Here is a 12,171-nt window from a genome sequence, read left to right on the forward strand (position 1 = left end):
AAAAAAAAAAAAGAAGAAGTAGGGAAAGGCTCAATGTCTGGAGTCTTATAATCACATCACTATTACAAAAGTAACACAACCAAGTTGACCTTCTGAGACCTCAGAATAGCATCTGTGCTAGGCAGCCCTCTCCAGTGCTGCTGTCAGGAGTCAGTGGGAGGAAAGCCGACCCACTGGATGGAGCAGCAGTTCCTCATGAAGTAGCAGCAACCCATAGGAACGTTCCCTGCACTCAGTGGTTGAAATGCATCCTGGTTCTTTTTTATATCTTTAATAATTTTTCAAGCATATAATTGGCTTAGTGGTAGACACCTCAAAATTTCCTCCCTGAGAATGAAAGTAAGCCATTCAGACTCCTGTCTAAGTAGTCGCTGCTGCATTCCTCACATCTTTTACTAGAGTTCCCCCCCCCAGATGTACACTACATGTGGACAGTATTCTCTATGCTGCTGTATGAAGAGATCCCAGAAACAGTGCTTATCAATAAACCCATGTCCACGACTCTCCTTCCTCTTACTTGGCTGCACAATCTCACCAGCCTCCCTGCCATCCAAGTCACGGGGTTAATGATGAACCATGCCACTCCATACTCACCTCCTGTCCGTCAACACTTACCTTTCTCCTGGGAGGACTGTTTCCAGAACTCACCATCTTATTAGAATTTGTTGATTACCCACCTCCTGCACTCTCTCTCTCCCAGTTCCCCCCACCCCACCTTTTCTGGCTTCGTGGTCCCTGTGTGCTCCTGGCACCTTAGTGACTTGTTTTGTGTTGTGTAGCAGATGCCTGGAGATACCCGTTCCTCAGATCCTAAGCCAGCGCTAGCTGAGCTCAGTAGCACATGTAGGCTTATTGAAGGAGTACAGTTCTTGTTCCAGGGTGGTCAGGAGATGTGGGGTGTCTGGTCATGCTGCAACTTGTGTGGCAGTCATGGTGGGATGGAACATTACTCTAGTTTTCCAAGATCATATCACCTCCAGATAGCTTCCCAAAGCTAATAAAACCTTAGTTCCCTGGTAGAAATGCTTCAAGCTCAGAATTGATCCTTTTAGGAATACTAGGTATTCTGGAATATTCAGTATTGTAGTGGCAATTATATTTTGAATACTTATTTCTTGAAGACTCAGCCTAATGAATCATGGGGCAGGAGTTAAGAGTAGTCTCAGTGACAATACATACAACAGATAACATTGAACAATTCTCTACTTCCCCCCACCCCAGTAGCAATCACAGAGGAAATTCTTTTCTAGAGTTGCCCCATTGTATCATCCTCTGGGGCTGGGGCTTCATGAGCCCTCATGCTGTGTAATTACATCCAGGGGCCTCCAGTGGGCTGGTACTACTGGAGTCAGAGTTCAGCCAGGGCAATGCTAACAATTCCTGCACCATATGCTTCACTTCTACCTACTGTGCCAAGCATGTTCTTCTTTTGTTCCCCAAATGTCCTTGGGCTGACTACAACCACCTTCCTGACTTCAAAGATCCTTGGCTGTAGCACTATGGAAAGACTGATGGGTGGTAATGACCCTGCTTAGCCAAGGAAAACCAATGAATGCCTCTGCTGTAGATGTGGTCCAGGCCCCACCTGGAAGAGGACATCCCTTTCAAGTCTATTAGTCTACTGTAGTCCTCTCTAAGTTTCCTTCCTCTTCTATAAAAATCTCTTTTCCTCCCAGACACTTTTGTCCCTCCCCTCTACCCAACTCACCCCATCCCCAAACAAATTTTCTCCCCATAGAGCCCAGTGGCACATTCTTCTACAATGGCCAAGGGAAATAATCTACATTAATTCTTCATATCTCTATGCATAAAGATTTCTACCTTATTTGCTACATTTCCAGACCAGTGCTTACCATAAGTTGGTCTTACTGCTGAACCTCACCTCTGTTGCTAGTGTAGAAACATTTCAAGCATATTCAAGCAGAGAGGTAGAAGCACAGGAAGTCCTCGTCTCCATGGGACCCAGCTTCAACATCTATCAATCCGACTAATCAGATGCATTGAAATCCCAAGGTCCCTCCCTATCCCTTCCCACTACTATTAATGGATTGTTTTAAAGCAAATCTAAATACCACCTGCACAAAGTTCATCCGACATTTCTAAGACACAAGAGCTCTTTCAAAGATTGCCATAAAACTTTGCAGCAACTAAATTGCACCAAATGTTCAGCCACTACTCACACTTGTCAGATTGAATATATATGTATATATATACACACACACACACACACACACACACACACACACACACATATATATATATATATCTTGAATCAGAAAACAAAGAAAAACCTACACATATTTTATTTGGTTCATATTTCTCGTAAGTCCTTTAAAATTTTTAGCATTTCACACACACACACACACACACACACACACACACACACACACACACACCTGGGAGGGGTTGTTTCCGTTCTGGGTTTTGATGATTATTCCCATCATGTGTTGAATATTCTTAGTTCTAACATATGTGAAATGAGATCACACCTTCCCCATTGACTTCATAGTATTAGCACTAAAATGAGATACTTCTGCAAGCCACCTAGCTCTATTAAGCAAAGAAATTGATTTTATACTGTTATATAAAAAGAAAAAACTTCCCAAGCCAATGCTCGCACATACATTTATTAAGAAGCAGCAGAGTGAAATGTGTCAGCCCCTCTGCTTGAGTACAAACTTCTTTATTGGTGTGTAACAAGGCCCAAGGGCTAGATACACTACATAATCAAAATCAAATGCTAGCTTTTTACAGACTTGGCCCAAACAGCATAACCCAAAACTGCAAGAAATCTGAGTATTTCATATCCGTGTTTTTATTATACTTGACATATACATTTTAATTGTAATGTTTCTTGCAGATCCACATCAAAAAAATCCCCCAAAGAGAAGGAGCTTTTATTCTAATGTAGCAGAAAGCACAGGCATTGGTATGGAGGCAAGGACAGCTGCTTTTCATCCATAAATATGTAAAATGCATGCTGTCACTCACAGGCTCTATGAACATGCACATAAGCATTGGATGGGTTTCTACATACTGTCTTCTCTTTATTCTGCTTCCTTCTCCTCTTCTGAGAAGTGGGGGACAGATTTCTTTGCCACAACATTGTCCAACCTCTTTCCTTGTAGATAGGGATTGACACTCTGGGGGGGGGGGAAGATATATGTTTTGGCATTACATGAGAACCTCAGATTCAGAGCCTTTAGATAAGTGAATGAGAATTGTTTTCTGGCTGTTGGGTTAACAGGAAAATAACACAGCAACTTACACTTACCACCCACCTACCAAGTGATGGCTCCAGTGAGCTGGTTAGTCTCTCAGTGCCCTGTAGTGCAGTACACAGTCTCACTGACAGATGTTACTAATACTGTCTTCCATATAACTGTAGTGTTCTTGATCAAATGCAATGTAATCTTTTATTGTTATATTTAACTTAAAAGTTTGGGGTGAGCTGGAAATGACTCTTACTATTAACCTAGTCACCAAGTCTCACGTGAAAACAAAAATGATTTTTCTATGGTGGGAGTGAGCATTATTCTTACAGAAAGCAATTTCAAAAAAAAAAAGACAAACTGAACCAGGTAGGAATTAGTATTCTAAGACTGGCTGTTAGGTCATCCCATGGCCACGACTCTTCTCTGCAAGAATTCTGTTGAACTGTTCATTAACAGCTCCAGCGATCAATTCCAACTGTCCCTCATTGTATCCCAAAAGGTGAGATAAAATACAAAGCCATCCAGAAATGGCCTTTGTGTTTTATTCAGCCCTTCATATTATGGAATCTCGTTCATCTGTTGATGTTCTGAATGAGTCAAAGAGTTTCCATTCCTTCTCTAATAATATCAATTTTTTTGAGGTTTGGATTTGAACTGGTAACCAGAGCTTTGCACCATAATCTTTGTTAAGCAGGAAACATTTTGAACATTTTTGGAAGGTATTTGTTTATTGAAGTTGCCTTCCAGCAATGGAACAGAAATATAAAAAATAGGCTGAGGTTGCAAAGGAGGGGCAATCCTATCGCAGTGCTAAGTGCCCACAAGCAAATAGACACAGTTCTCACGTGGGCCTGGCCTGCGTGACTCTTTAAAAGGTGATCAGCACATGTTCCAAAAGGCAGGGAATGGAGCACAAGAACCCTTGTCAATGTTCTTCACATCCTGGTGTATGAACATGTGACTCAGGAAGCACCCCAGCCACTCTGCGAAGGTAACTCACAAATGAGGTAAAGACTACAAAGTAAACAGTGTCTACATATTTGGAAAGATGCATGTCACAAAAAGATATTCCTCCTCAAATTATTCAAAATAGTACTCTTTTATAACTTGTCAATTAGTGTCGTGTGGCCTATCCTAACAACCTCTGAGTAGGCAGACTTAGAGAAAATATGTTTGGAGCCGGAGAAATGGCTCAGAGATTCCCAAGTTCCCTTCCCAGCAACCACATGGTAGCTTATAACCGTCTATAATGAGATCTGGTGCCCTCTTCTGGCATGTAGGCAGAATACTGTACATATAATAAACAACTTTTAAAAAAAAATAAGAAAAAGTTTTATAACAGTATTAATTTCTTAAAATTCTCACACGTTAAAAGAGAATATGAGATATTCATATTTGTCAACTTGGAACTATAGCTGATAAACTGTCTAAGATAACGAGTGGCTTTTAGATAGTATCAAGATACCAGCTACAGAGTTAAAATATCCTCAAAATCGCTTAATTGATCTTTTATATGTGAAGCAACCAGGAACTCAAATGACCTGGAATGACTATAAAAGCCACAGAAAATGACCTGGGGTTTTGGCTGCAACTTTAGGGATCTGTCCCCTTGCTAAGAAACTTCCATGTTGCAAGACAGGCTGTCTAGTCCCAGAACATTTCAAAGGTTGTGAGAAAAGGGGAAGAGGGAGACACCAGAGTCAAACCTCTTTTGTTTTGGATTGATGTTCAATTATGAATTAAGTGCTTTGTTTCAAGTGTGTTCCAAAGAACCCACAATACTTATCTATGTATAGTCATTATTGGGTAAGTTACATGTGGTCATTATTCATCTGACAACTGGAAGGACAGCTTAGGATGGACCCTTGCTTGCTTTCCTCTTCAAATCCTCAGTAGATGGTGAGCTTCATCAGAGTAATCCTTAATTCTTCAAATACCTGAACTATGATTTCTTTATATTGATTCATGCTCCAGAGAAGGTGGCTAAGGTCTTCAATCAAGAAGGGAACAGCAGCCGAGGTGCGGGGCTGTGAAAGGTTAAGTTCCGTTTGCCCATCAGTCTAGAGCAGCCCAGGGCTAAAGGAATGAGAATGGGCTTTGTAGATATCTGAGAAGTGATACCCCAGGGTCACAGGGGCCCTTCTTCCCTTAAATTTTAAGCCTTGTCTATGTGGAAGAAGTGGCTATAAAAGTAAAAATCCTTTATGACATACACCTTTGCCAGAATTTTGAATTTTGGTAATTACTAGTCTCATGGAAATGTGACCTAAAGTCAACCTAAGTTCCTCAGAGTCCTGGCAGAAGGCATGGTAAACCAGCAAGTAGTGACAATTAAAGCTGCATGCTAAGTTATTCATCTGGGGTCAGTCATTGGTCTTATTTGGAAATGGCCTTGTTGTACCATTGGGAGATATTCAAGCCATCTTCCTGGTAAATTATGTGTATTCTGAGCTCCTAGAATAGAATTTCTTGATGTTCTCTCAAGAACGCATTACACCCTTCCTGTCACCATCTGCCATTGGAGGCTGTAATCACCAAGAAAAACCCTAATAACCCCGTCCATTCTCCCAAAGAAGATCTGCTTCCAGATGGAACAGCTTTCTGCTTCTTGCATAGGAAATCGCCTGTGGATCTGTGTTTGTCAAGCAACCCAGGGGCCTTATGATTAATACCAAAGCCAGGAACCCCACACTTAAAACATTTGCTGATTGTACTTGGCCAAGCTCTTCAGATGGGCCAAAACTGTCACTAATTAGATTCCCAATTTTTTTCCAAGATCCAGGTACTTGCTATTCCAAAGAAATTGCCAGTGACCTTGTGTTGGTTTGTATATTTTAACTAAAACAGTTACTATGGCAGTACTTTACTATGCAATAGCAAAGTTTTTACCCCTCCTGCTTGGTCGGATAGAGGAATGTACCAGTAGATTAGCAGGGTGGGTATTGATCACCGTTAAGCCCGAGGTCTATAAACATGCACTGGAAACCCAAAGTAATCTTGACATTCAGATTTAGACCAGGCAACACTATATAAGTAGCAGCAAAATGCACAATGCAGAGGCCAAAGATTCATCTTGGACAATCCTCCAATGAGAGCTAACTGAGGCTGTACCAGACAAGGCAGTCAGCAAGTGAGATAAGGCAAATGCATGCTACTCTAGCTTGGCTGGGATAATATAAAACAAAAACATGTAGAAGAAATTCAAAATTATGGCCTGTAGTATACACTTTCACACTTCCTGGTTGCTGTCTTGTGATCTGCATAATGGATACAGATGTGTGAGCCATTTCCTCCACTGGCTTACAGAATACTTGAGGAAAGTCGTGCCCGAGTAGCTTCCCTGCACACTCCTCCCCTGCGTGGATAGGAGTCTCTTCTACCTATTGAAATTGCTCTTCATGGAAGCTGGCCAGAAAGGAAGTAATGAGTGTTGCATGATTTCCATGGACCACTCCTAAAGCCCAGGGAGGAGACCAGCCCAGAAACCAAGGGTATATATTCTGGGTGTGGCCCTTGCCATACACCACTTCTGTTCTATTCTTTGCAATTGCATCAGAAAAAAATTCTGCTGCTTCCCCAAAACCAAATGTTTCAGTTGCCCCTCTCAGAAACACTAAACATCCCAGAAACACCCAGGTCCCCATGTGACTTACCCTCCGCTTCCGCCTCTGTCCTCCCTTCATTTTCTCATAAAGGAGTTTCTTGTTCTAGAGCAGAGAGAAAAGAAAACACAAATGTAGAAGTATGGATTGAATTTGGTAACTGTCTATTTTAAAGCAGCACTTGGTGTGTCCTCTGGTTATTTGCATACACATATTTTGGAAACAAAGCTAGATGAAAGGAATGTCGTGTCAGAATGATAGACCACAAGAGAAAAGCTGGTGACTGCATTGCTTTTCACAAAGTCCTCTGCACTGCCTCGGGGCACACAGTGCCACCAACAATCTCATAAACAGAGAGAGATGGCATGCTAAAATACCAGGGTGCGGGAAACCCGGCTCCTCACTTTGAACGGCCTTTGTTTAAAATAAATAACGTTATCTCAGTATCTAATTCCCTTTTTATGAACTACACACATGACTGTTCTCTGGATCAGTGTCTGACCATTACCAACAATCCTCAGTGTAAATAAATGAGACGTTGACTTCTGCAGCCATCCCTCCCGTGGCTCAAGTTAGTGGCCCCGTCAAGCCAATCACAGAACCATTTGGTCTATAACATTTTTAATAGAGTGAACCTTTTAAAAACTGCCAAAAAAACTTCTTGGCAGAAAGGAAAGTTATGTTGTGTGTGTTGGGGTGGGGGTGTGGAGATGCTGTTCTGTTAGCACAGTTTGTATAAGTGTTTCCACATACAGCTGTGTCTCAAACACACAGTGGATTTAAATGAGCTCGAGAATATCAGACACATGCTCAACACATTTCTCTCCGGTTGAGATTATAAAAGACAGAACACTTAACCTGAATGTAAAACCAAAGAAAGAGGTTTGGGTGTTTTGCTTGTGTTGTTTTATTTGATTTTTCTAATCACAAGGAAACTAGTGTACAGAAGACAATTCATCTTGCTACAATACCCTAACGCTAACTTCTAGAGCTGACAGAGTTCTGGTGAGGAGCAAGTTTATACAACATTTGTATCCTCTGAGCTGTCTGGTTATTAACAAATATTTAAATGGTAGATTTGAAAGTGAAAATGACAAATGCCAAGAATGAGCTTCGTGGTTTTCTTGTTCATTAAAACCTACCACCTGCAATTTACAAAGAATAGCTCTGCCCAACCTCAAATTTCCAGGGGCAGGGTGGTGCCAGGAGAAGCATGCCCATTGCCAGAGACACCAGTATTGGCCAGAGCCCCTATCTCTGGCTCACTTCCGGGGATGGCTCAAGTAACTCTCAGGAGGGAGAAAAGGCAAGCCTCATGGCCGTTCCCTTGAGGAATGAGAATATTGTAGTTGCTCTCAACCTCAGTGTCTGACTGTAAACAATTCTAATGCACACAGAATGTTCTGGGTGCTCAGGCCAGAGTCGGGAAAGAGGTTGGGGTTAAGAGGGCGAGGATGGTGACTACTCATACCCATCAGTGTCTCCAGCTGTCTGGACTGGAGGGAGGGCAGAGGGTCTAGCAAGCTGGTGCAGTGAGAGCCCATTGCTCATCAGACTTGGCACCGCTCCAGCATGCTGCAAATGGGATGAAGGCAGTAGCATCTCCAATCCCCTTTAGAGCTTCTTGGGGAAAATTATAACCAGAAGTATACAAGGGTCTAGAAATCTTCCTCTCAAAGAGGGTTCCTGCTTTCCTGGAGAGCAGAGGTCAGGACCAACGTGTCCATGCCCGCACCCCTGAACATGCCTGGGTCTTCTCCATCAGCTCTGTATCAGTGTGGGTTTTGGTAGCGGGGGTTGGGGTGTGAAGGGGGAAAAAGGTACACAAAATGAATTAAAATAAATCAGCTACCTCTTCTGACATTCATTTGTTAGTTCCTTGGGGAGGAGTGGCCTAATTTCTAGAAAAGCAACTGGTTTAAGTTCACTAAAGGGTTTTCCACTGGGCCATCAAGATTTTGGATGACCAGTCCCATTCCTAAAGGACCCTGGGAGATTGACATCTTCGTGGAGAACTGTCTGATCATAGGTCTAGGCTATAGGAAGTAAAAAAATTAATGGTGCCAACTATCTGATTGAGCCAGAAAGTAAGGATATATTCAACTAAGTGCTAGAGTTATATCCAAAGGAAGGAAATGCCAGCTTGAAGAAATTCCTACTGGCCAAATGCAGGACATGTTAAACATCAAAATTAGTAACAATGAATCTATAGAGGTACCAAATAAATGAGCATGTTTACAAACAGGAAAGGAAGTAGTGGAGGCTCTGCCCGGGGTGGGGGTGGGGGTGGGGATAGGATGCAGATGGGAAAGAAGAAAGCAAGAAGCTCACCATTCTGCAACTACTGTGGTTATAATTGAGTCTGGCAATTACCGTCAATGAATGCAAAATGCATTGGCTAACAGCCTCATGGAGATCAGGATATTTACAGTCTCAAAGTAGCTTCCCATAGGTTAATTTCAAATGGAAATGATAGTTTTATACCAGAGAAACATAGGCACCACTTTACTAAAGAGAATGAAACTACCACTAACAGGTAACAGACTGACACCATGTTCCCCATGATGCAAAGTGCTAAGGATACCCATAAATAGCATGATTATGAAGAAGTTATGATTGTTAAAAAGCTGATCTCATACTAACAGAGAAAAAAACAGTGACTCCCAGAGCTGGGGATGGTGAAGGAGATGGAGAAAGCATAGTGACAATACAGGTCACACACAGTTAAGAAGGAATGAGTGTCATTGCGCTTTACCACAGCTGAATAACCGTTTTAATAAGCTGTGTGTTTTAGAACAGTGGCGAGTACTCTGAATACTTCTTCTTCTCTCTCTCTCTCTCTCTCTCTCTCTCTCTCTCTCTCTCTCTTTTGGTTTTTTGAGACAGTGTTTCTCTGTGTAGTCCTGGCTGTCTTGGAACTCACTTTGTAGACCAGGCTGGCCTCGAACTCAGAAATCTGCCTGCCTCTGCCTCCCAAGTGCTGGGATTAAAGGCATGCACCACCACCGCCAGGCGTTTGAATATTTCAACATGAAGAAAAGAACTAAGGAGCTGGAGAGATGGCTCAGTAGTTAAGAGCATGGGCTGCTCTTCCAGAAGACCCACATTCCAGTCACCAGCACCCATATGGCAGCTCCCAACTATCTCTAACTCCAGTCCAGGGAACCCAGTGCTCTCTTCTGGCCTGTGTGCATACTGCACTTACACGAAACACAGACACACATGGGGACATAGCACCCATCTGCATAAAGTTAAATAACAATGTTTTAAAAAGAAATGAATACAGTATGAGGTTATGAATATGCCACTGACCCAGATCTGAACATCACACATGCGTAGGTACATGCGTTGACATGTATAAACATGCCACATTCTACTCCATAAATTTGTACAATTAGTATGTGTCAAGTAAAAGAAGACATAAAATACATAGCTCAAGTCTAGTGATATAGAAACCAAGACAAAGCAGAATTGGAGAGTACTCCAATATTCAAACGTGGCATGGCCATGTAAGATAAACAAAGTCAGAGAGGGACTGACCACACTCCTGCCTCCCATGGCTCAGCTCAGGCTTTGATCAACTATTGATGAAAGCTGTACAAGGTTCTGGGAAAGGAGGAACATTTGGGTTTTGACACACTGAGAACGTGCATTAAGGGTAAAGGCTGGCATCAGCCTTTGGCCATAGGCCTTGAGGATTGTAGGTGAATGTGAGGAGGCTTATATCAGCCTTCAGTCATAGACCTTCAGGACTCTAGTTAGTTATATACACTGTGTTGAAAGCAATCAGTCCTAAGATAGAACTCCATAGGCTACATATGAGGGATGAGACATAAAGAATGTGTGTGTGTGTGTGTGTGTGTGTGTGTGTGTGTGTGTGTGTGTGTGTGTGAAGATGGAGCTCAGTTCCTAGCTCTGTCAATCACAAGCTCTGTGTTGCTGAGCAGGCTCCCCAGAGCCCTGCCCTGCATTTTTTCCTTTATACAATGAGAGTGATGAGGGTGGGCAGCCTGGGTAAAATGATTGAAGTAAAATATTAGCACAGTATCTGACTGTAGCGAGCGCTATAAATATTAGAATTTCTTATTATATAACAAGTATTGGTGCCTTCCCGTTACCCGCCACAGGGCCCAGCGGTCATATGGTGTATATTTAATAAACGTGTCTTGGTTCAGTAACAAGGAAAGAGCTGTGCAGGAAATAAGACAGACACACTGATATTTGTAATGTGGAAATCATTGCTAAAGTTGCAACTCAGCTCCAGATAATATAAAAAACAGGGAGGCAGTGCTGTCAAGGAAGCAGGGGGACTTGTGTGCCATTTATTTGAGAGATGACTGTTTTGCAAGTTGAAAGGATAGTTGAGTTGCAGACACGCTTGAGACTATCCTTCTATATAAACACTCAGGCTGCTTTGTGGATCCCGGGCTTAAAAAAGCAATAGACACTCAGTTAACACTTACATGCGAAGATCAAGCAAACATGGTTTTATTGCTGGGTGGTAATGAGAAAATAAATAAGGAAACTGAAGTTTAAACAAACACATCATTAGAGCTGATAAGAGGCTAAATGTCATTCCTTTGCCATTGATATGTGATAGCACTTTTTATTCTTGGTCTTAAATTCTAGTCTTCAGCTCTGATGTGGACAATGAATCTGGGTGATTGGGAGAAACCCAAGGAGTGTTCTGAGAAGGGAGAGGGAAAGGAGAGGGAAGTGTCCTAAAGTGGGTGTGTGTGGGATTTGCTGAGAGAGTGAGCTTTTGAAGAAGAGGATATAGCACTGTGCACCTTTAATCCCAGCACCCGTGAGGCAGAGGCAATGGGAGCTTTGTGAGTTGAGATTAAGGCTAGCTTGGTCTACAGAATGAGTTCCAGGACAGCCAGGACTATGTAGATAGGCCCTGCCCACAAACAAACAAACACCAAACAAAACAACAAAATGCTGAGAAAAGAAGCTAGCACCTCGTCCACCCCATTACAACCCCAGATGGGCTCTCTCACACTCAGATTTCCTCCTTTTCTTTTCCTCTTGTTCCCAGGTCCAGCCTCCACTTAGCTGTGTCCATCCCCTAAGTCTTCAGTACTGATTCTCCACAGTGCCTCATCTTCCTGTGTGGTTAAGTCACAATCAGGCCCACTGGCCTCACATCTTCCTCTGCCTTTGGCTTCCATCTTTCGTAGCACTGGGACCCAGTCTTCACTGTACCGCCAGAATGGGCATTGTATCTGTGGAAATTGGGGGCTTATTATATCTTCATGCTTTTCTTCTTCTTCTTCTTCTTCTTCTTCTTCTTCTTCTTCTTCTTCTTCTTCTTCTTCTTCTTCTTCTTCTTCTTCTTCTTCTTCTTCTTC

The 12,171-nt window shown here is 42.4% G+C and overlaps 1 protein-coding gene across 5 annotated transcripts in view; it reads right to left on the bottom strand.

The window, feature by feature from the left end:
- Scg5 (secretogranin V) overlaps positions 1 to 12,171 on the bottom strand; it is a 62,868-nt gene that overhangs the window by 14,075 nt on the left and 36,622 nt on the right. For 3 of the 5 annotated variants that reach the window (XM_029474248.1, XM_029474249.1, XM_029474250.1), the window contains exon 5: positions 6,869 to 6,922. In XM_029474248.1, the coding sequence (XP_029330108.1) occupies positions 6,869 to 6,922 (54 nt within the window). Of the gene's footprint in view, positions 1 to 2,608; positions 3,144 to 4,521; positions 6,621 to 6,868; positions 6,923 to 12,171 lie in introns of those variants that run through there. The other 2 variants (XM_021156475.2, XM_029474251.1) reach the window with 2 other exon arrangements.

This window comes from Mus caroli, chromosome 2 (assembly GCF_900094665.2).
Source record: "Mus caroli chromosome 2, CAROLI_EIJ_v1.1, whole genome shotgun sequence".
NCBI classification, from domain to species: Eukaryota; Metazoa; Chordata; class Mammalia; order Rodentia; family Muridae; genus Mus; species Mus caroli.